General features: G+C 40.2%; 1 protein-coding gene across 2 annotated transcripts in view; it reads right to left on the bottom strand.

Annotated features, from left to right (window-relative positions):
- The window catches only part of LOC129728711 (zwei Ig domain protein zig-8-like), a 182,019-nt gene that overhangs the window by 35,255 nt on the left and 121,170 nt on the right, over positions 1-25,594 (bottom strand). For both annotated transcript variants that reach the window (XM_055687164.1, XM_055687163.1), the window contains exons 3-6: positions 14,735-14,994; positions 12,550-12,666; positions 12,236-12,329; positions 8,976-9,103 (exon numbers count right to left, since the gene is read on the bottom strand). In XM_055687164.1, the coding sequence (XP_055543139.1) occupies positions 8,976-9,103; positions 12,236-12,329; positions 12,550-12,666; positions 14,735-14,994 (599 nt within the window). The remainder of the gene's footprint in view (positions 1-8,975; positions 9,104-12,235; positions 12,330-12,549; positions 12,667-14,734; positions 14,995-25,594) is intronic.

Genomic DNA, 25,594 nt, shown 5'->3' with positions numbered 1-25,594 from the left:
ACTAATAAAAGCCTCTGGAGCGTAAAATCTATCGATACGTGAAGCACTATCGCCTCTAACGAAAGTAGGGTAGGGAACATATTCTAAGCAGCTTTAGGAACCGCCTGTGTATTCAGACGAAATACTCAAAATGTGTTGGGTGAAACTCAAACAGTAGTATATCAATCTGTTCGCTATCGTTTTCTCCGTCAGAACTTGTTTTCAGATTGTAAAACTAAGTTAGCAAACTTTAACAATCATCAATCAAAGTTACCAATCGAGGGACACTATTCCAATCACCCCGAACCTATTTTAAGCAGTTTCCAGCAGTTTTGCAGGCGTTTTTTTTTTCAGCACCCGAAGTGGCTCCTGAATGGCTGCAATATAGGTCGATTTGTTTCAATTGCAATTGTTCACAGATTTCTTTGTGATTAACGGTATTTCTTATATTCGTAGGACAGCTAGACAATCAAAGTTTTCGTTTCCATCATTGATATTGATCAAAATGCAGGAGTTTGAGGCCTGTTTTCTTTGACTGATTAAAATAGGCGCTGCTGCTTAAGCCGTTCGCTACCATAAATTGCTTTTTATTCATCATCTGAAAAACATCATTCAGTGCCAATAGTTGCACAACCTGTTGCAATCCCAAAGAATAGTTTTTCTGGGAACCCCTAGAGTCATCAGCATTCAAAATACAGTTAAAATCCCCAGACCACCTCCCCCCCCCCCCCCCCAATTTCCGAAAGGTCACTTCCTGTTTTATTTAGGTGTAATCGCCCTACGTTTACAATTGCTGTGAATCCTGGTATGAATACAAAATTCTCGTAAACTAATTCTTGTACAAACAACACATCAATATCATAGTTATCTATAAAGTCTTTCAATAACTATTTGTTTATATCATTATTTGAACTGTTTAAATTACCTGACACCACTTTTATGGTATACTTCATTTTCACTAAACCTTACCCATAATACTTGTGCTGACTTAAGGAACGGTGTCCATTCTGCTCTGCTTCGACCTTGAGCGTGTCCTTTGTTGCTTAAGCAAGTCTGATGTCTGTGGTACTTTGAAAACCGCTTCTCGTAGCTCCTTCGGAGATTGCGATCCGTCTGTCTTGGTAGATGATGATCTTTCAAACGATCTTTTGTGCACCAATTTCCAATCGCGGTCTGATTTTTTTGGTATACCCAAACCTTGTGAATCCTCTTCGGTACTTTCTTTATCCACCTCATCATTATACTGTCTTATTTCGTTTTGCTCAATAGCCTCTTTACCGCCTGCGTCATCGTTGCTGTTTTCTTTGTTGTTTGTTTCCCTGTTACTGTCGGCACACGCCCGTCGATCGGTCGTTTCACTATCTTGCTCCGTAACTGGGTTCTGCTTACTGTTTAATACCTCGAAAACTGGCACGTAAGAGGTTGTACTCGAAGAACCTTCACTTTGAGTCACAACATCTCTGTAGGTTGCAGGACCTACCGGTGTTTGTTGAATTCCGTTATTCAATCGAGTATTGACCGGAATCCGCTTTGGGCATTCTAATTTTCTATGTCCCATTTCTCCGCAAGAGAATCTATACAATATCCGGATGATTGAGACAATAGTTTCGCACACGCGAAACAATAGCCTATAGAATAAGCTTTTGACCTTGATCGTAACTTTATCACTTATATCGATTTGTGTGTTCTACGTCTCCACTCAAAGAGAGCTCACAGTGGACTGATTCAAAACTGCCTGATCGATTCGTGCAAAATGATTTTTTTTTGCCTTTCTCCTAGAAAGGTATAGCAATCACTGCAAAAACTAAAGGTATAAAAGTGCTCAAAAGGGCCGAATGTCGTATATCACTCGACTCAATTCTACTGAGCATTTTCTGTATGTGTGTGTGTATTGCTCTCCCAATCTCACTCGATTTTCGGAACCGATTTCAATGAAATTAATTGCAAATGACAGGTCTAGTTACCCCATAAGACCATACTGAATTTTATTGTAATGGGATTTTTCAGTTTAGAGGTTATGAATCAAAATGTAAAAATCGCGAAACATCAATATCTAAGAAACTACACAACTGATTTTAACAAACTTTATTTCAAATGAACGGGCTACCTAAAAAAAACCCTTAACTTTTGAATTTCATAAAGATTGAATTTGTGATTCAGAAGTTATGGAAAGAAACGTGTTCTGGAGACTATTTAATCTCACTCATTTTCTCAGAAATGACTAGACCAATTTCCGAAAATCAGTATCATATGAAAGGTCTTGTTGCCCCATAAGACCCTATTGATTTTTTTTGCAAACGGATTATTACTTTGCCTGTTATGTTGAAAAAGGTGAAATCCAGCTGTGAAAAGAAACATATTCCAAAGACTACATAAACTCACTCACTTTTCTCAGAGATGGTTGAACCGATTTCCACAAAATTAGTGTCAAATGAAAGGTCTAGCTGCCTCATAACACCCTATTGAATTTTGCTGTAATCGGACTGTAACTTCGTCTGTAATGTATTGAAATGTGAAAATCACGAAGCTTCATTGTCTTAGAAACTACACAACCGATTAGAAAAATGTTGATATCAGATGAACAGGCTAGTTAAGGGGTTAACTGATGAATTATGATTGAACACGTGGTTTCAAAGTTTGGCTGCCCTATACGTCCCCTTTTCATTAACATTTCACTTAAGCAACCGTTATGTATTAAATTGTTAAAACAACGAAAGTCTATTATCTCAAGTATTACACGACTTTTTTGAACATAACTAGTGTCATACGAACGAGTCATCTCTCAAACTTACAAATTACAAACTTCATAACAATTTGATATGTGTTTCAGAAGTTATGGAAAGAAAAGAAATTCAAAGACTATTTGAAACTATACCTGCTTTGATCAATATATGTGGCCTCAATATAATTTAAATATGGTATCGTACTATTTAACGTTCCTGGTATTGCTGGTGATTAAAGTTTTCGGAACTAAGTCATTTCTTTTATTTCGCTATTTCTTAAGCACTAACATTACGTAAAATTTTAAATTTTATCCTTCAGTTACAACATCAATATTTTAGAACCCAAAGAGTGAATATTCCTTTATTGGATTGAAGCGTTCATGTAAATCAGTTTTTACAAATAATAAGTTTGAATGAGAAAGGCTGCGTCTGACCACTAGGTGGATTAATTTTGGTTTTTGTCTCTAATAAAAATTTAAAATTTTACTTAACATTTTTATCGAAAATAATTCGAAGCCGTAACTTTTGCAACTTTTTACTCTATGATGGGATTTCTGAATTAAATTACACCAACAACAATATTGCACGCTAGCCTGGGGGCTAATGCGGTCTCGATCAACTAGATATTAGTTGCGAGAATTTGTTATCGATATTGTTTTCGGCACATTTTGCATGTTGTAGGATAAGTATAACGATACACCATGCCCCAGTGCTGAGTCGAGAAAATTTCGAACTCGAAAAGTTCCTCGACCTGATCGGGAATCGAACCCGATATCATAACCGTCTGGGAGAGCTAGCCGACCGACATCGCTAACCAAAGAACCACGAGGATCACAGATTAAATTACACCACATATTATTATTTGCCGCCATAACGCATAATTTACATAGAAAATATGAGTAGGGTAAGAAACCGTTTAAGCAGAGACGCCTATTTTAATCAGTTAAAGCAAACGGCCTTCAAACACCGTTTTGATCATTATCTACAATTTCAATGACTAGAACAAACACTCCGATTACCTAGCTGTCTTACGAATACATAAAAATACCGTTAAACTCAGAAAAAGCTTTTAATAAACATCAATCGTTTAAATCTGCATCACAAACATTAACAAATTCCGATTCATGTAAAGAGAAATTGAGGAAATCTGATGGGTGATCCTTTATAAATTAATGAAGGAAAGGGTTCCATTATAGGTTAACTTAGCCTACATTGGAATTTACATATGTTTCTCGTGGTTCTTAAGAGGAGTAGCTGAATAAGATGTTTCCCGCCGGTAGTTTTCTATAAACCCCTCGAGTTTTCGGCTTATCCAAGGCAGTTTTACCCTAACTCGATTTATACGAAAACTTGAGGGATTTTCAGAAAACATTCCTTTAGTGGACCACTCGTCAATTTTATTCAATTTTTCTCAACATAAATTGGAATTCATGAATGATTCTCGTGATTCTGATGCAGATTGGTTGGTAAATCCTTCGTGTTCGCAAAGATTGAGTTAATCTGGCGATTGGTCCACTAAAAGAAGCGGTCCACTATAAGTGAATTTACCCTATTACCCCTGAAAGATGAACAACTTAGGTAAGGACATTACGCAGGATAACTAGGGTGACACAATTCGAGGGATTTTCAGAACACTATAGTGGACGCCTTTGCTTTGTCAGCCTATAGTGGACCGCCCATCAGGTTACCTCAATTTCTATTAACATAAATCGGAAATAATAAATGTTTGTGATGCAGATTGGATGGATACGATGTATCCCAATGGAAACTATCTGGAAATCCCTCATATTTTCGCATTATTTGAGTTAATATGGTGTGTGATCCACTATAAGAAAGGAGAACTATTCATCAGATTAACTCAATTTATGAGAAAACTCGAGGGATTACTAGAAAACATCTAGGGTGAAACATCCTATCCAGCTAATCTGCATCGGAATCACAAGAAACAATTAACTTATAGTGGACCCTTTTCCTATAGTGGACCACTCGTCAGGTTAACTCATTTTATGTAAATTTGCAATTCGAGGTATTTTCAGAAAACTTTTATCGGAAAATATCTCCAGCCATTCTGCATCAGTATCACGAAGAATGTTTATAAATTGCTATCAATGGAAAGAAAAATTAAGTTAATATGACGAGTGGTCATCTACATGAAAGGGGTCCACAATAGGTTAATTTACCCTAATTTCCCATTTATATCAGGAGAGTTAGCAGTTTTTCGTAGGGGTGGTCCACTGAAGGAAGTGGTGAATCCAAAGTAGAGCTCACTGCAGTGCTTTTGCAGTGAGAATGTCTCTTGACTATTTATCGAGTAAGGGGAACATCTAGAGTTAAACTACTTTGGATGGACCACGTCCTTTAGTGGAGCATTGGTTAGATCTACTCAATGTATTCGAAAACTCGAGGGATTTCCAGAAAACGTCCATAGAGAATAATCTTATACAGCTATTCTGCAGCAGAATTACTGGAAACATTTTTAAATTCCAAATAATATCAAAGCAATATGCAATTTTTCGTCAGGGTAGTCGACTCAAGGAAGTGGTCCATCCAAGGTAGTTTTAGCTTAGGTAGGGAAGTAGATTTTTTCGAGTTAAGTTTGCTTTGCATATCGAAGAAAATAAATTCAAGCGCCAGTCACGCATATCTGTTCTTTAAATACTATTTGATGTCGATTCATATATTGGTCATTCCATGTCAAGTGTCCGAGGAAATGTATCGACCATCTCCGATTTCTACCAAAATTTGTGAGTCGATGTATTTCGAGCCGGAACTTATAAGTACAAAGTGTTGTCCCAATTGGTGGACCCCTCGGCCAATGGGACTGCCTCCACTTTTGGCGAATTTAGCAAAACAACTTTTCTATTTTGTGAATATCTCGGGACCCTGAAGAGCTACAGGTGATATTGATATATCATTTTGAAGGGTTTTAGATATAGAATCGAACTACGTGATCAATTTTTTCTACAGTGTTGCCAACATTGCATTTCTTTCGATTCAAAACTTAATTTGCAATTTCCTCAAAATACCCCCCCCCCCCCTTCGATTTTGATTTTGACCACGCCAATATGATTAGCAGACGATTTTACATAGGAATCACTTATCAGCAAAAAACAAAATGTAGCGTTCCAGAGATACACCTTTTTCAAAATTGCAAGATTTTGGATTTTGTCTAGGCACGCAAGCGCTTCTACATAAATTGCTGCAATCTTAATGGTATCCTAGCAGGTGGGTCCACCAATCGGTACAACACTTTGTACTTATAAGTTCCGGCCCAAAATACATCGACTTACAAATTTTGGTCGAAATCGGAGATGGTCGATGCATTTCCTCGGACACTTGACATGGAATTACCCATATGCGGTTACACCGCAAACAATTTGTATTTGTAAGTACACTTATCATATTTTGTGATGTGTTAAAAATAATTCAAATAAATTACTGTGGTGTAGGCAGTAAGTGGAATGATTTATCTGCCAGCGACAGAAGCACAGCATGAAGCAAAGGAATGAAGTGTGGTGCCGAAAATTGCTTCACGCAGCGCTTATACAGGAGAAGAATCGTGCGGTTTATTATAACTCCGTTCTTTCCACATATTGAGGGGAATAGCAAGCATGGCGTTAGTAATTCTCAAATTAGTTAGTAATTCTTAATAGCATTTTCACCTGAGTTTACCATCGTTTGTTTGCTTACCGCCGTACTCGATTTACCCGTATTGGCGGTCGTTTTACAGCTGCCTACATAATATCGGTTCATTTCGATCGTTTTCCGTACTCCGGAACTTCAATCTCAGCGGGTCTCTCCGACGTAAGGGAATTGATGGCACATAAATACATAATTTAGCTCCATATGGAAGCAAGCAGGATATGCCGTTAGAAAATATCGAGAATAATAAAAGACCGAGGTTGCTACCTTGGGGAACGGCATAGTTGTTTGTAAAATAATCGGATTTCGACGAAGCAAGCTAAATGCAAAGGCGACGATTTACCATGTACGATTTTAGTCAACTTGTGAAAAATGATGGGGCTCCTAAACGGTTCAGGCCCTTAAATCAGGGGTGACATTGCGCATTTCGCTTCGAGTAACTCGAATCGAGAGAAATCAAACTCGTTCCGAGGTGGAGTTGGTATTGCGTATTATTTTCGACACTCCAATTTTATTGCAGTTTATTTCGAGCAAACATTGACTCGAAAATAAATGTCAGATTTGTCTAGGGGCTAGACAACTCTATTTTCATGAAAAATATTTCAGTAATATTATACGATATCGGTTGATAAATTTTGATATTTATCGTTTATCCGACATATTGACATCACAAAGATGCCTAATAATACAACGATAAATACTTTGTAATATCTAATATTGGAAATATTCCGCCATATGTCAATAGTGTCTTGCCCCTAGAGATTGCAATTTTTTACGTTTATAATTAGATTTGTCCTTAAAACAAAATATTAATCTTTGAATGTTTTTCTACGATTCTTCTAGTGATGAAAATGGTTTTAGGAATATAAAAAGACGTAAACAATAAAACATGAATATTAGGCTTACATTAAACTTTGTAGTTATTTTCGGACCCAAGAGAAATTTTTTTTTTCATGGTTTCGTCAACATTTCAAGATAAGGCGGGTAGCACTCAAACCTATTTTAAGTACAATATTTCCCTCCAAACTGCACTAGTGCAATTCCTGCTCCGTTAAAGTTAGCACCTACTTTGAGTCTACCCGCTAGTGGATTCTACCAAATTAATATTTTTCCGCTTCACAGATTTTTAGTGGAATTATTTATGTTTTAGTCAACAAACTAAGGTACAAACGAACGTCTTCAACTTATCGACCATTCTTTATCACTTTCGAGCTAAAAAATGCTCGATCAAACCATTACGTAATGCCAGTTTTGCTCGAAGATCAAATGCAATAATACGCCTTCTACTCGTTTCGAGCTCGAATCGAAATCGGCAATGTCAAATGTGGTCGAAACGAACAAAAATCACTCGAAACGAAATGCGCAATGCCACCCCAGTATATACTGTGTCGATTTGATCGACATTTCCAATGTTCGACGTAAACTGGACAAGATTCGTGTCAATTGATCGCCCAGAAAAGAATCCGTGGTGATCCGGAAAATGTATGATTTAAGAGCAGAAAATATGATACCCCTGCCAGAATCTCAAGTAGTTTGAAGCCTGCACAAAGCGAAGTAATTCCGCGGTAGTGGGCCACATCACGCTTGTCTCTTTTTTTGTTAACAGGAAACATAAACGACTCTTTTCACATTGTGGAAAATGTAGATTCTTCTATCAAACAATTGCAGATAACGGTGAGTTCAGAAAATCTGAACTTGCGAATGTCTAAAACATCACGAAGGACGTCTCAGCTGAGTAAAAATCGATTCCAGGAGAAAAATATCGACAAAATGTTCCGAGAATAAAATGCACATTTCTTCGCGTGTATTGGCTTCTTCGTTATTTAGGGAAACTGTAGTTGGTAGACCATTGTCCTTTCTTTTCCGATTCATGAAAGACCAAAAACGCTTTGGGTTGTAGGCGCAGGCAGATCAGAAAGGATTTTAAAATTGCATGTTAAACATATGGGAACGTTTGTACTATACAAATTTGATTAAAAGAAACCGCTCCTATTTCCATCTCATCGCTATTATTTATCCAATTTACCATTAAATTTTACTTTTCTTTGCAGAGTAGAACTTCCGACCGCGCGACTGATTCGAGAGGTAATAAGGTTACAAAATTACTACTATTTTGAAAAATTAATAAAATTTGATAGTAAAATGCACGAGTAAGAGCGATGAGATGGATATAAGTGTTGAGATGGTTATAGAAGCGATTCCCTCATGTGCGATACTATATAAAGAAAATATTCTGTACGACCCATCGCTGCTAGTTTCACTTCTGGCAAGATAACTGAAAAGTGATCATTCATTGCCTCATAGCTACCGACCGACATGAAAATACTTGTCAACAATGTTTATTCATAGCTTCTCATGCATACGCACACACAAGTCGTCTCAACATGTTGTTTTTTAAATAACACCCAATTCTACTTTTCATACATTTATACAAGTGACGCACGAAATGTATAGACTTGTATGGACTCGCTACGGTGTAGAAAAATCCTTCTGAGCTGTCAAAGTTGAAACTTTCCAGATCAGACAGTTCCATTCGGCGAAAAGCAGAACCAATTAAGGCCATATCCGTTGACACCCCCGAAAAAAAAATGGTCACCTGATTCCGATGCTACACGTCCGGTTTCGACGTACCTGATTATTGTGGGTCCATGTAATGGTCGACGGTGGCTCCGGGGAGTTCCGCACAACGCATGTCAGGTTAACCGTGGATCCGGTGTTGATGTAAATGTCCGGTCCGCCTACTACAACGGTCACTGGTTCTGTAAGAGAAGCAGAGAAAGCAGAAAATGCACACCATGTCAGACATCCGAGAACGCAGTATAGGTAGGGGAGAACCGTACAAGACGCACCAGTTGGGTAAGATGGCCCATGCTATTAATTCCCCAAAATACTTACACATGTGGATTATTATGACGAAATTCTTCGCTTTTCTCATAGAAACCCAGCTTCTCTACAGTTCTCATATAAAAAGTGTGCCATAATGACAAAAATTCAAAAAAGTGTGCAATTGGCTGTGGCTCTGTCCAACATGTAATTATTCATGAATTTTATTTAAGCTTTTAAAATTAACTGACTTGTAAATAAAACAAAAAAACCTGAATTAATCCACCTAGTGGGGCAGAAACCTTTGTTATACTAACTATCACTTTATACATATTTGGCCAGATAAATCATATACCATCATAAGACCAATTTCAGTAATGAATAAAATGAATTTTAAAGATAGTTTTCAGAGAGTTAACCAAAGACGATCATTGAAGTAAAGCTTGACGTGATTTTTGCAAATAATATAAATGTTATCACTGGAGTACATGAGTCTTATTTTTTCGATCACAAACTAATTTTTAAATGCTGGCTAGAAGTAATTGAATTTTTTTTTTTTTTTTGAGATAATCGAACGTGGGGAAACAGTAATAGATAACACACTAGAACAGCAAACATGCATGTTGGTTTAATGCGGTTCTACTTATTCGCTTTATTTTCAGAAATCGCTGGACCTAGATTTATGAATCAACATCAAGTCTTTTTCACGAATTGAAGCAATCTTCTACAAATCTGCTCTCGAAATATAGTTTAGAATTATACAGGAAAAATATATAGCTATTGATGAAAGTTGTCAATTTAATTCTATCTCAAATGCATTATCTGCAAATGAAGGTTCTCCACGATCTTTGAGAATTATGGATTTCAGAGTATAGGCGAGAACATTATTGTTTTCGAAGGCCTAGGCTGTGTGAAAAAATCCGAAAAAAAGACTTTTTAAATCTTGCTGCGATAACAAGAAATGGAATAACATGGATACTCTGTTTGCACTTAGTCTTAAATTAGAAAGCAATATTTATATCCTACATGAGCATATTGTATCATTCATAGAGATAAGTGATTTTTCACCTGCGCACACTAGTAAACGTGTATAGCCATGTAGAGTTGCTTCAACACTTTTTCCTAATTTTGCCGATTACGTTCACCAGCCACTTTTGATTCCTGGTCACAAATTTTAAACATAAAAAATAAGTATTCAACTGAAAAATTTTCTAGCTGTTCAAAACGTAGCATTGCAAACAAAACAGCGTTTTCTTTGTGTTTTTCTCAACCGGTTGCACTGACACATTCGTACGTAAATAGGTCTATACATCTTTGGTAAAGCTTTTCAAAATATCTGCATTGCTAATTGTGTTACATGTGCACACTGTGGGATCAGATTTTGCTACAATGCTTGGCTCCCGAAAGCTGTAAATGTTTCTTACTCTTTGCAAATCTAGATTCAACGTACAATTTAGTATATATTTTATGAGAAGTGAGTACGGAAGCTTCGACAGAAAAGGAGCTAAGTAAGCATTGCAGATTCTTCTAAAATCTGGTTCAAATTTTCAAGAAAAAGCTAAAGGGTAATTTATTTACACCAGTTAAGACACACTACGAAGAGTGTAAAGATAGTGAAAAGTTGTCCATGATTGTTGATTTCCTTTGAGGAATGAATAGCGATACGAGAAAAGAGGGATAGAGAAGAAGAAAGAGCAGTGAGAGAGAAAAATTATCCAGAAAGTAAAATGTCCCATGTCTAAAATATACTTTGGTCAAAACTCTACAGTTCAAGCAACCAATAAAAGATCGCACTCAGTATGATTTTCAAAGATCTCTGGGGCTTTCATTTGAGCACGCGAACATCAAAATCGGAATAAGCGTTCTGTAAAAAGAGTGTTTTTTTTTTGTTATCTTTATTTTTTGGGTCGATTTTGATATACTACATATATAAACAACATATTTACACATACATACGTACAGGCACACATACACAAACATACATAAATTGTTCAATTCGTCGATCTGACTAAATTGGTATACAACACATGGCTCTCCGTGCCATTAATTTTTCCTTAAAAGTTAAATGTCTCATATAAAAAATACTCTTTGATCAATATTTCAAAATCTAAGCCACTAATCAAAAATCCACTCGGTAGCATTCTGGGGGACCACAGTAGCTTTCGTTTACGTATAAGATCATCAAAATCTGATACTGCGTTCTATAAGAAAGGTGCGTTAGTATTTTGCGTCACATACATACAGACAACATACATACACACACACACACATACACACATACACACACATACACACGAACAGACATTGCTCAGTTCGTCGAACTGAGTCGAATGGTATATACCATTCGGCCCTCCGGATCTTGGATCTATTTTGCATTTTTCGACCGATTTTATAACCTTTGTTTAGTATAACAAAGGTGAAACTATGGTTCCCCTAACTTTACACTTTTGGAGTTTATAATATTATGAGTATTTCAAATTATTTCACTAACTTTCGTCAACTTTTACCTAAAAACAATCAAAATTAAAATTGGGGCAGAATGCACTATGAAGAGCTTGCAGGAGATTGCTTGACAACTTAGAGCCTGTTCCATCATTTTTGATTTTACTTTCGAGACTTCAAGCGCTTCTCACTTCGCGTGCTGATTTCTGCTAGTGGCATATTAGCCTACTGCTTTGGAGCATACTGAACTTTGTTGTGGTGCGTTTTGGTCCCGGGCTTGTTTGGCGGCAATGGTAATTTTTACCAAAAAAGACATTGAAATCGATTATTTTATAATGAACTTCGTCATAAACATAAAATAAATAGGTCCTACAATCATCCTACACGTTGAATGTCGCTTTGAAATGATTTGCAGCGCTGTAAATCGCGCAAATGCTTAACTAGTGCGTTTTGTACAATCCTCCCCTACCTACATGCATGCATGGGTTGAATCGACAGAGAGACAAAAAAGTGGAAACAAAGCCCAGCATGCGTGTGGCGAAAAAAAGAGTGTCATTTCGTTTTATTTAATTTTGCTTTTTGGTTTCCCCACATTCATCCTCCCACTCGAGGCAACCGATACTTACCTACCACCGAAAGATACATCGCGTGGCCCACGGGCGGTGTGGTCGATATTTGGCACTCGTATATTCCAGTGTCTCGCTTTTGAGGATACCGGATCTGGAATGGCATTGAAAGTTAGCAAACTTTTTTATCTCTAGGGCACTTGCTGAAAAAAAAACTGTTTTAAATGTAGCGTTTCATTATGCGAGTGCGAGTGAATACATAAGTGTGCGCACTGAAACATGATAAATCAATTAAATTTTAGAACCGAACGATTTGGCACGAGCGGATGTGTACTTTGTCGGTGTGATTTCCGGCAGTTGAATTTCAAACTCACCTGCAGGGACCAGTCATCCGTCTGCGGGTTGTGCACACTCTGAAAGCGCTGATCGGACGTATATGTGAATCTACCTACGGTTAACAGATGAATGTCGCGATGGCGAACCCAGGAGACCTGTCAATGAATGTGAGAATAAATTTTATTTATTTTGAAGAACAAGCTGTTTTATACGAATAGTCATTGATAGAAATCTATAGAATGAATGGAATTGCTCTCATGTGCTTTGATTCTATTCCTTAATCGCTAACGAAGTTTCCTATTGAATTATGCCAAAACCTCAGTATTATGCCAAAACCTGATGCAATAGTTTTTATGATTTGTTTTTTTCCGTTACTACACGGTGACAAAAAAGTCCGGTCACACTTTTTTGGGGTCGCCTGTAGCCTACACGTTGCATCTCTCTGGTGCCATCTATATGTCAAATGAAAGGGTTAACTTTGCTGCCCAAAGTGGCAGAGTTTCGTTTCTGTGCAGTTTGTTTACATTGAGTTGTGAGCCATGGCAGAGTTAAGAGCAGCTGTTATCGCTGAATATGTGAAAGGGTACAAACCCGGACATATATTCAAACACCTAAAACCGCTCGGAATCAACCGGAAATTCGTGCACCGGACCATTAATTGGTACCTAGAGACCGGAGGCATATAGGACAAGGCACGATCTGGACGACCTAGGTCTGTGAGAACTCCAAGGCTGAAAAAGATTATACGAGACCGGATTCGCCGGAATCCCGCCCAATCTGCACGGAAGCTGGCCAGGAAACTTAAAATGAACTGAGAATCAATCCGCCTGCTTCTGCGCAAGGATTTAAAACTTACCCCGTACAAAAAACAGGTGGTTCATGGGGTTACCAAAGCTACAAAGGACAAGAGGTACCAACGGTCGCGGGAGTTGCTCGGTTGGCGCGCAGATGACGAGATTATTTTTTCGGACGAAAAGCTGTTCGTTTTGGAGTAAACAGTCAATCGCCAAAATGATCGAGTTTGGAGTGTGAGCCTCCAATAAGCTCCTGCGGACAAGCTCCCGGTTCCAAAATAAGACGTTAGTGATGGTTTGGGGAGCCATTTGCAAGAGAGGTAAACTGCCTCTTATTTTTATCGATAAAGGGGTCAAAATCAACGCAGCGTACTACCTGGACACGGTTTTGAATAAAAATGTTCTGCCTCAAGCTGAACTATTGTATGAAGACGATTACTACTGCTTCCAACAAGATGGCGCCCCATCCTACACCGCAAAGGTTGTTCAGGCGTGGTGTGAGGAAAACTTGACCGAATTCATTTCGAAGAATGAATGGCCTGCGTCGTCTCCGGATCTGAATCCACTGGATTATTTCGTGTGAGGATACATGATGTCGAAGCTGAACGACTATAAAATAACAAATTAGGAGCAATTCAAGCGAGTTATCACGAAAATTCCGGGACGAGATGCCGATGGAGCACGTGCGCGCCGCTTGCGACGACTTTCCGAGACGGCTGAAGCTGGTTCGATCAGAGAAAGGTGGTGTAATTCCGAGATATCGTCTGTGAAGTATCTTTATGAGTTACTGAATAAAGCTATGAAAGCCAGATTCAGATTTTCTTCTCATTCTTTGAAATATTGAGATTTTCCTGTGTGACCGGACTTTTTTGTCACCCTGTAAAGTTCAGGATTGGCATTGGGATTGCGAATGTGATTATGATTGTGATTGGGATTGGGATGAGAATGGGTTTGGGATTGGGATTGGGACTGAGATTGAAATTAAAATTGGAATTGGAATTGGAATTAGAATTGGAATTGGAATTGGAATTGAATATTTAATTGAATTGGAATCGGAAGTGGGCTTAAAGTTGCCATGTTTTATTTTATCTGATGTATTATTTTTAACAAAGGGATCCTAAGCAATAAAAGGATCTTCTTTAACGGAATTATCCCTTCTTTCCGATATTAAACAGATCCTTTTATCCCGATAAGTAAATTCAGCAAAAACCCTATTCTTCCGAAACAATATGCGTTTGACAACCGGATAAAGTCTGCTCTCCAACTTGCTTTTTCATCACTGACTGGCAAGGAAACCCGAACATTTTCCACGAACCATTATAGATATATTTAAACATCGGTTCATTCGTGCTATATTGTCAGTCCTCTGTGGGTTCAAACCCAATCACAGCCAACCCGCTCTGGCCGGTTGCTCCTGCCCCGCTCTTACCGTTTTGTTACCTAAATTCCGGACCCGACAGTTGAGATAGGCTGTTTTGCCAACCAGGGCAGTGATGTTCTTCGAGGCCGATAAATCAAAGTACGGCCCTCGGTCCAACGGTGTGCGCAAAAGATTGCCCTCATCCGAATCGTAAATTTCATTTTCGGCCATGTCCACTGGCCTTTCCACTGCCGGTGCCTGTTGCTGCTGTTCGGCCGACGAGGACGTATGCTGTTGACTTTCGCCGGAGTGCAGTGAGTTTGATATACCTGGTCGCAAACGTGACCACACGCGTGCAGCAAGCATGGAACGAAAAAAAAGAGGCGAAAAGATATATATTAGCTGAAATCGAATGGAACAGGCACGACGTGACAAGTTGCAGGTTGAAAACTATACTTCAATTTTAACTCGATGATAAACGGTACTTCGGATTTATTTTTTTCTGCTTTTTATTCAGTAGATCGATGGAAAGTTTGTCCGTTTTGTCCTTTAATTTTATTGGTTCTGATTTTTCATGCAGTAGTTTCACTCTTCAGAATGGCTTGTAAGATCCACGTTGAAGTGAAGCAAAACAATAAACCAAAAATTATTACAATAAAAGCAGTCAGTAACTTTAATACCTATTTAAAAAATCAACGACCTTGCCACCATTTTGTCTACGAAACGAGTTATTAAACTGCAACGTGAAATAATTTCATACAATGCTCTCGTCAACACAGATACCAGTGAGCAGCTCAATGCCATCGTAAAACATTGTCCTCGATCTCTTCCACGTTAATTGTTGATAACAGAGAAAATAGTGACTCTGCTTGGGAAACACTGCTGACGCAAACGGCAATAAGCTCTAACTTTCAGTGGTTCAATGATTCCGAGAAATGAATCATAAAACAGAGATTTTTTGAGAGAAGTAAATTTGTGTTTTACAACCGTCGAGATAACCGAAAGGTTCACGAACAACTGGACCCTGCAAATCCCCATTCGATGAGGCACAAACGAAAATAATTCAAATCCCCCATCCTATTTGAGATGCAGCATTTCTGTAAGCTTTTCCGATTCGATTGTTTTTCTAGTGTGGTTTCTTAGGAATAGCAATCCTTTGTTACGTTTTCTGTTCCGTTTTCCTATGAATTTATCTCAAGAAGTTATCTAAAGCTCTTCTTCTACTTCGTTTTACATTATTGAATTTTTAGAGGATGCTCAGGAGCTAACATAGAAGAAAAATTTCTTGGAAGCGGGAAGTTCAATTATTTAGGATACTAAACACGTACGTAGGCGAGTATAATTTGCATAACATATTATAGAAAATCGCTTCTCAGCTGAACCTGCAAAGATAACGAAATTGAATATTCGAAATGCGGCTGGAGAAAATAGTTAAAATGAATAAAATCATTGAATTAGTTTGTAAGCGTCTCACCTCTGTCCTGTCTCTGTTTTATCCCTGTTTTGTCTTTGTCTTGTCTTCGTTTTGACTCTGACTTGACTCTGTCTTGTTTCTGTCTTGTCTCTGTCTTGTCTCTGTCTTGCCTCTGTCTTGTCTCTGTCTTGTCTTTGTCTTGTCTTTGTTTTGTCTCTGACTTGTCTCTGTCTTGTCTTTGTCTTGTCTCTGCCTTGTCTCTGTCTTGTCTCTGTCTTGTCTCTGTCTTGTCTCTGTCTTGTCTCTGTCTTGTCTCTGTCTTGTCTCTGTCTTGTCTCTGTCTTGTCTCTGCCTTGTCTCTGTCTTGTCTTCATTTTGTCTCTTGAATTGAATATTCGAAATGCGGCTGGAGAAAATAGTTAAAATGAATAAAATCATTGAATTAGTTTGTAAGCGTCTCACCTCTGTCCTGTCTCTGTTTTATCCCTGTTTTGTCTTTGTCTTGTATCTGTCTTGTCTCTGCCTTGTCTCTGTCTTGTCTCTGTCTTGTCTCTGTCTTGTCTTTGTTTTGTCTTTGTCTTGTATCTGCCTTGTCTTTATCTTGTCTTCGTCTTGTCTTCGTCTTGTCTTTGTATTGTCTTTGTCTTTGCCTTTGTCTTGTCTTTGTCTTGTCTTTGTCTTGTCTTTGTCTTGTCTTTGTCTTGTCTTTGTCTTGTCTTTGTCTTGTCTTTGTCTTGTTTCTGTCTTGTCTTTGTCTTGTCTTTGTCTTGTCTTTGTCTTGTCTTTGTCTTGTCTTTGTCTTGTCTTTGTCTTGTCTTTGTCTTGTCTTTGTCTTGTCTTTGTCTTGTCTTTGTCTTGTCTTTGTCTTGTCTTTGTCTTGTCTTTGTCTTGTCTTTGTCTTGTCTTTGTCTTGTCTTTGTCTTGTCTTTGTCTTGTCTTTGTCTTGTCTATGTCTTGTCTTTGTCTTGTCTTTGTCTTGTCTTTGTCTTGTCTTTGTCTTGTCTTTGTCTTGTCTTTGTCTTGTCTTTGTCTTGTCTTTGTCTTGTCTTTGTCTTGTCTTTGTCTTGTCTTTGTCTTGTCTTTGTCTTGTCTTTGTCTTGTCTTTGTCTTGTCTTTGTCTTGTCTTTGTCTTGTCTTTGTCTTGTCTTTGTCTTGTCTTTGTCTTGTCTTTGTCTTGTCTTTGTCTTGTCTTTGTCTTGTCTTTGTCTTGTCTTTGTCTTGTCTTTGTCTTGTCTTTGTCTTGTCTTTGTCTTGTCTTTGTCTTGTCTTTGTCTTGTCTTTGTCTCGTCTTTGTCTTGTCTTTGTCTTGTCTTTGTCTTGTCTTTGTCTTGTCTTTGTCTTGTCTTTGTCTTGTCTTTGTCTTGTCTTTGTCTTGTCTTTGTCTTGTCTTTGTCTTGTCTTTGTCTTGTCTTTGTCTTGTCTTTGTCTTGTCTTTGTCTTGTCTTTGTCTTGTCTTTGTCTTGTCTTTGTCTTGTCTTTGTCTTGTCTTTGTCTTGTCTTTGTCTTGTCTTTGTCTTGTCTTTGTCTTGTCTTTGTCTTGTCTTTGTCTTGTCTTTGTCTTGTCTTTGTCTTGTCTTTGTCTTGTCTTTGTCTTGTCTTTGTCTTGTCTTTGTCTTGTCTTTGTCTTGTCTTTCTCTTGCCTTTGTCTTGTCTTTGTCTTGTCTTTGTCTTGTATTGTCTTGTCTTTGTCTTGTCTTTGTCTTGTCTTTGTCTTGTCTTTGTCTTGTCTATGTTTTGTCTATATCATGTCTCTGTTTTGTCTTTGTCGTTTCACTGTTTTGTCTCCGTCTTTTCTTTGTCTTGTCTCTGTTTTTTTCTTTGTCTTGTCTCTGCCTCCTCTTTTTTTGTGTCTTTTCTTTGTCTTGTCTCTGTCCCTCCTGTGTTCTACTTTTGTCATTACTCTATACAACGAAGAAACAAGGTCTTTTTTTCCTGTGTGGACTCATCACTGCGACCAGAGATTAGATCTATTGTGATATTGCCCAGGTGTTTTCTGTATTCCGCACTTCATATTATTGGCAGTATCACTATTGAAGTAAGTGATATGCTTATCATTCATATCCGTGCTTCGGTGTAAGTTTTACCTTTCCGTTTCAAGCTTACTACTCTATTCTACCGAGCCTCTGTCCATCCTAACGACATCGCCTGATTACAATTCCCTAGAGAGAACTTTCATATGTTACTCACACCAGTTTTAATATAACAGGGACTTATTTTTGTTAGAAGGAGAGTCAACAGAGGTACTGTAGAATCCAGATTGAAGGAAGGGTACTTGGTTGGAAGCCAGAGAATAAACACATGCTAAAGTCCTTGGCAACCAAATGGCCTGATTCTACTAAGATTCGAACCCACGACCATCCGCTTACCAAAGCGGACTTTGTAACCTTGCGGCTACGGAGCTCCCCTCCAAAAAAAAACAGAAACAAGGTCACAAATGATAATAATTTTGGCAGACTCCGTCAAATAAATTGTTTTTCCACTTTGAATTTAAACATACATTTGAAATGAAATCTCCATATCACTATTGGCATATCAATTACTCTACTGATACGCTAATATCAGTGAACAGAATAATTTTCCAGACAGCAAATGCATTGAGCTGCACTGTTATTTACTCATTTGAAGCTTGTTTACAATGACTTTTATTCACACAGATAATCAATCAAATTATAATGCATGAATACACTACGGGCCTATGCGAGGCGGAAGCGAAAAACAAACACCTACCGCCTTATCACGTATGAAATCATAAAATCAACTGGCTAATTGGAAGCGCATGGAATAATTTAAATAGCTATTACTAGCGGGAACATTTCTCGTCATTAAATTAGATCGAATATGCTTCGAATCATTGGCGTGAAATGCTGTTTTTTATTTTCATCAATATGTTATGGGAGATAACATATCAGCTGCAGTTGATAATTATACAGACTGGATAGAACTGCATTTAAAATAGTTTAACTATTCTAATTCACAAGCTGAAAATAATCTCAATATCACACTCTAATCACAATGTGATTGTTGTCAGAAGCAATTCATCTCAACAATTTGCCCCGTCGCAGCAGAGAAGCTGAAATTTCAGCTGCAAAGTTTTCCTTTTACTAATAACATAACTTTTACGTTCTACGCAATAACTCGCTTGACATCCCCTCCACAATTGCTCTGTAGAATGTAAACAGTTGCCTAGCTTCTGCATGCAGAGGAGAATGAAAGTGAAAGTTCGTTTCAAATTAAGCCCTCTGGGAGCAAGAAATAAAATCAGCCAACCTTTTGCACCCTCTTTCTCTCTCTCTTTCTATCTCTACGGGTTCGCTTCCTACAGCCACAGCAACAACGGTAACGACTTTTTCAGCTTTTTCGGGACCGTAGAAGTGAGTGACAGCTGGGACTAACTCTTAGCGAGCTGGTGGAAGATGCGAAAAAATCGTAGCTCGAGTGAAAATGGTTCCGCTGACAGTAGGCTCGAGTTTTTAAATACCCGTGAAATTTTTCATTTACGGTTTGTAAAAAAAGTTATAAAAAACTCTTGTTGGGGTTATAAAATTAAAACACACTTCAAACAACTGGTAAACAATCATTTATTTAACTCATGCAGTAATTCATCAAACTGAACAATCAGTGGCTGTTTTGTTTAGACAAACATTGACCACAAAAAATTTACCCAATTGCGTTCCGGTTTCAGTACCCACTCAGAGGAGGTAAAGTTCATAATCAAAATTAACGCAGAATTGAGTGCCCGACAGTGCTGTGAAAATATTTTTAATGTAATCTCCCACTGTGGCACAAACAAATTACCGTTAACTTGACAGGTTTATAAAATTCGTGACAAGGTAATTAATAAATGCTATGTTCTGACATCTCACTATTGAAGGTTTAAGCTCGCTTCCCGGATTATCACGTGAATAACAAATCTACCAAAGCCGTGTCTGTTTGGGTACTTTAATGTCAAAAATTTAACGCTCACCTATGGATTAAAAAAGGGATATTGATACCAAAGCCTGCTGAAGGCGTGGTCCGCTAAACCGATTAATATTCGCGCCTATTCGGTTCGCTTCGATAGCAAACATTTCCACCAAGGTTCACAGAACAGAGCCGCAAAACAAAATTTATATCCGTAACGCTTGAACCTATTGTTGCATGAAAAATATGTGTTCTGTATTTCAAACGTGTGGGTAACAGTCTCAATAGGATTTGCGGCCGCTATAAAAACAAAAGTCGCGTCATTTCGTTAGGTTTCTGATCCGTATGGTATGCGCAGAAATGCTTGTAGTAACAATAGGTGGAGTAAAGTCTACACAAACTATTTTTGTATAAATTGAACATTTGCTGTACTATTGTTATAGCGCAGCAATAAATTCGATGGCTCTGATGAAACTCTGTCGCGTTTACACTATTTATGATTGAAAAATGGTCGCAAGAAAATTAGAGGTAACATTTTTCGCTACAATTAAATCTTTATAACCACAAATAAAATCAAGCGGCTATGATTTTATCATACAAAACTGGTTCAGGATAGTCTCCTGGCAAAGTTTGCCAGCTTTACTAACAAATTTGAGGAGTTGCGAAGTATAATTCCTGAAATGATTTAGTTTGATAAAAAAAAGGATAGCTATACCACTGTTGCGGTCAATACCAACCATGTCATTAACATCTTAAAAAACTAAGAAAGGGACCAGGATATGAGACTTAGATATGTTGGTACCGCTTCTTTGAGCGGCGGCTTTCCGTGAAAACACCTCCATAGCAAAACCTGCAGATTCCAGAGCTCGTCACCTTGCTTCAGACCATCCAACGTTACGAAACGAACCCGAAATTACTCTCGCTATCCTGATATATGATAAGAAACTGTCAAGGGTGGCAAGAATCAACTTAATTTTGTTGGGAAGCTGTGTTTAAGCATAATCTGCCAAAACTCGTAGCGCTCAACTGTAAACAGACGATGCGTCTGCAAGTTTACTTCTTTGAACTTGTCAAGGATTTAACGAAAGGTGAACAGTTGGTCCGTTCTAGGTATTCTCCAACAAAGGCTTTCAGCAACGACCTCAGTTGATGAAACATAATGCGGAAGGGAATTTCGTACTTGCGGAATATTACCTTACTGACACCGCGATGTCTAGTCTGAGGACGGGGTCAACGTCTTGGATAACCGCATTTAATAGCTCTACCGTCCTCTCGGTATCAGACGCTGTAATACGCCGCCCGATATTGGAAAACAGATGCGATGCGTTTAGGTAGAGAATAATTTTATTTTAATCGAAAAAATCGATAAACTCTGAAGGTATATGAGGGCTATAATAGAATCGCTCCCTCTATTTTGTCCTAAGCTACTAATCGCCATTCGGTCCTGGGCTACTAGTAGCCAATTTTTTAAGCGTCTCGACGCTCGCAGATCTGCTTCAAGCTGGTCAAGCCACCTAGCACATTGGAGTCCTCTGTTGCTGGTGTCGGTGAGATCCTTGAAGAGAATCTATTCTACCGCACTATCCGCACTGTCGTGTCATATCGGCCCATCGCAGTCTCCTGACCTTAGTGAGGTGCACAATGGGAATCTTTGTAAGTACTTTCTGCAACTCGTAACTCTTACGCTTATCTCCTGGCCTTAATCCTCTCCTGGCCTTAATCCTCTGCGCGCTTCGAAGGGATTCGAGGGGTAGCTTTGGTGTCAGTTAAGCAGGAAAACCGTGCATTATTTGACTGTATCATTTCTAGAGGAACTGCAGGAGAGTGAAGATTTGATCCGTTATTGCGCCTGCCCGTTTGGGGCTGCCCTACGAATTTAATCAAATATCCATCAATTCCTCCGGTAGTCTACCTCCCAAATCCTGGCAATCACACAGCGGAGTGTCTTTGCTAGTGCCTCTTTACCGTGTTTATAGAGCTCAGCCGGTAATCTATCAACAAATGGTGAGTTGACAACCTGGAAGGAGCGTCAAACATAGCTTCGACTCTCACAAGTTCCTATCTCACACCTCCGCGAGTCATATGATTACACTAGACTGCCGGTTGGAACATGGATACAACTGGTTGGTGTTGCCTGGGCAATGTTGTCATCCGAAAATAGCTAAGTGAGAAGGTGCGACGCGATCATTGGCACGTAAACCATATTCCGGCGGTAGAGGAAATGCTTCGCCAACCTGAGCGTCTGTTCACCAAGATGGTGCGGCTCAAAACAGCGTCTGATCTGCATGTTAGGAGCGGCTGATCAACGTCCTGCTGGCAGCGTGGGACTCTAAACAGAGCTGACACGATGGTTCCCCGGCGAGACAGGGGGTTGGGGAAGGCCCAACAAGCCGCCCCGGAAAACAACATGTTACAAACAACGTAAGAGATAATACGGATCGGAACAATCGGCATAGACCTAGGCAACGAAATAAGGACTACGATTGGAAACTTGGGTCATGGAACTGCAAATCGCTCTGCTTTCCAGGATGCAACAGGATAATCTATGACGAGCTATATACACGCAACTTCGAAGTCGTAGCGCTGCAGGAACTTTGTTGGACAAGACAGAAGGTATGGAGAAGCGGGCACCGGGCGGCTACTTTCTACCAGAGCTGTGGCACAACCAGCGAGCTGGGAACCGGCTTCATAGTACTGGGTAAGATGCGCCAACGCGTGATGGGGTGGCAGCCGATCAACGCAAGGATGTGAAAGTTGTGGATAAAGGGCCGGTTCTTCAACTACAGCATCATCAACGTGCACTGCCCACATGAAGGAAGACCCGACGACGAGAAGGAAGCGTTCTACGCGCAGCTGGAGCAGGTCTACGATAGCTGCCCGCGACGGGACGTGACAATCGTTATTGGGGACATGAATGCTAAGGTAGGCCGGGAGGCAATGTACAGACCGGTAATCAGATCAGATAGCCTGCATGCCGTGTCTAATGATAACGGCCATCGGTGCGTAAACTTTGCGGCCTCCCGTGGTATGGTAGTCCGAAGTACCTTCTTCCCCGCAAAGATATCCACAAATCCACCTGGAGATCACCCGACCAACAGACAGAGAACCAAATCGACCACGTTCTAATCGACGGCAGGTTCTTCTCCGACATCATCAACGTTCGCACCTACCGCAGTGCGAATATAGATTCGGACCACTACCTAGTAGCTGTGTGCATGCGCTCAAAACTATCGACGATGTATAACACCCGCCGAAGTCGAACGCCGCGACCAAATATTGAGCAACTGCGGGACGCCGAGGCTGCATAGGAATACGCGCAGCAGCTGGAGGCAGTGCTACCCACGGAAGAGCAGCTTGGCGCAGCTACCTTTGAAGATGGCTGGAGGAGCATCCGATCCGCCATAGGTAGCACTGCTGTAGCGCTACTAGGTACAAGGACCCCGAATCATAGAAATGACTGGTTTGACGGCGAATGCAAACGGTTAGTTGAGGAGAAGAATGCAGCACGGGCGAGAATGCTGCAACACCGCACGAGAGCGAACGTGGAACGATACCGACAGGCACGGAACAGCCAAAACTCAGTCCTCCGAAGGAAGAAGCGGCAGCGAGAGGACCGAGATCGCGTAGCGATGGAAGAGCTGTACCAAGCTAACGACACTCGGAAGTTCTACGAGAAGCTGAACAGCTCCCGTAAAGGCTTCGTGCCGCAAGCCGATATGTGCAGGAGCTTGGACGGCAACCTCCTTACTGACGAGTGTGAGGTGATCGAAAGGTGGAGGCAGCACTTCGACGAGAATCTAAACGGCGATGCAGTAGAACGCGAGGACGGAATGGCAACTGATCTTGGTGCACGAGCAGAAGACATCAGAATTCCAGCCCCCGATCTTCTGGAGGTGGAGGAGGAGATTGGTCGGCTGAAAAACAACAAAGCTGCTGGAGTGGACCAACTTCCCAGCGGGCTATTGAAATACGATGGAGAAACACTGGCTAGAGCCCTGCACTGGGTCATTGTCAAGGTTTTGGAGGAAGAACGAGTACCGGAGGAGTGGATGGAGGGTATTGTGTGTCGCATCTACAAAAAGGGCGACAAACTGGAGTGCTGCGATTACCGGGCAATCACTCTGTTGAACGCCGCCTACAAGGTACTCTCCCAAATACTTTGCCGTCGACTATCGCCATTTGCGAAGCAGTTCGTGGGGCATTACCAGGCGGGATTATTGGGTGCCCGCGCCACAACGGATCAGATATTCGCGGTTCGGCAGGTTATGCAGAAATGCCGCGAAGATAACGTGCCACCACATCATTTGTTCATCGATTTCAAATCGGCGTACGACACAATCGATCGGGACAAGCTATGGCAAATTATGCACGACTACGGTTTTCCGGACAAACTGACACGGTTGGTCAAAGCGACGATGGATCGAGTGATGTGTGTAGTTCGTGTTTCGGGGGCACTCTCGAGCCCCTTCGAAACCCGAAGAGGGCTGAGGCAAGGTGATGGTCTCTCGTGCCTACTGTTCAACATTGCCCTGGAAAGTGTCATTAGAAGAGCGGGGATTGACACGAGTGGCACGATTTTCCAGAAGTCGGTTCAACTGTTTGGTTTCGCCGACGATATTGACATTGTGGCTCGGACCTTTGTGAAGATGGCGGATACGTACATCGGACTAAAGGCTGAAGCCAAACGGATTGAACTGGTCATCTATGCATCGAAGACGAAGTACATGAAAGGAAGGGGTTCACGTGAAGACAGTAACAGTATCAGTAACCTCCCACCTCGAGTTCAAATTGGTGGTGATGAAATCGAGGTGGTCGATGAGTTCGTGTACCTGGGCTCACTGGTAACTGCCGACAACGATACCAGCAGAGAAATTCAACGGCGCATTATGGCAGGAAATCGTGCATACTTTGGTCTCCGGAGGACGCTCCGATCGAGTAGAACTCGTCGCCGCACCAAGTTAACCATCTACAAGACGCTGATCAGACCGGTAGTCCGCTACGGGCATGAGACATGGACTATGCTTGTGGAGGACCAACGCGCCCTTGTGGTGTTCGAGCGGAAGGTACTGCGTACCATTCTCGGTGGACTGCAGATGGAAAACGGAGTGTGGAGAAGGCGAATGAACCACGAACTGCAGGAGCTGCTTGGGGAGCCATCTATCGTCCACACCGCTAAGATAGGCAGGCTGCGGTGGGCTGGGCATGTTGTAAGGATGTCAGGCGACAGCCCGGTAAAGATGGTTCTTGAAACCAATCCGTCTTTGTCTTGTCTCTGCCTTGTCTCTGTCTTGTCTCTGTCTTGTCTCTGTCTTGTCTCTGTCTTGTCTCTGTCTTGTCTCTGTCTTGTCTCTGTCTTGTCTCTGTCTTGTCTCTGCCTTGTCTCTGTCTTGTCTTCATTTTGTCTCTTGAATTGAATATTCGAAATGCGGCTGGAGAAAATAGTTAAAATGAATAAAATCATTGAATTAGTTTGTAAGCGTCTCACCTCTGTCCTGTCTCTGTTTTATCCCTGTTTTGTCTTTGTCTTGTATCTGTCTTGTCTCTGCCTTGTCTCTGTCTTGTCTCTGTCTTGTCTCTGTCTTGTCTTTGTTTTGTCTTTGTCTTGTATCTGCCTT

This window comes from Wyeomyia smithii, chromosome 3 (genome assembly GCF_029784165.1).
Source record: "Wyeomyia smithii strain HCP4-BCI-WySm-NY-G18 chromosome 3, ASM2978416v1, whole genome shotgun sequence".
NCBI lineage: Eukaryota > Metazoa > Arthropoda > Insecta > Diptera > Culicidae > Wyeomyia > Wyeomyia smithii.
The sequence above is the reverse complement of the archived record's forward strand: the minus strand, read 5'-3'. Positions and strand labels throughout refer to the sequence as shown.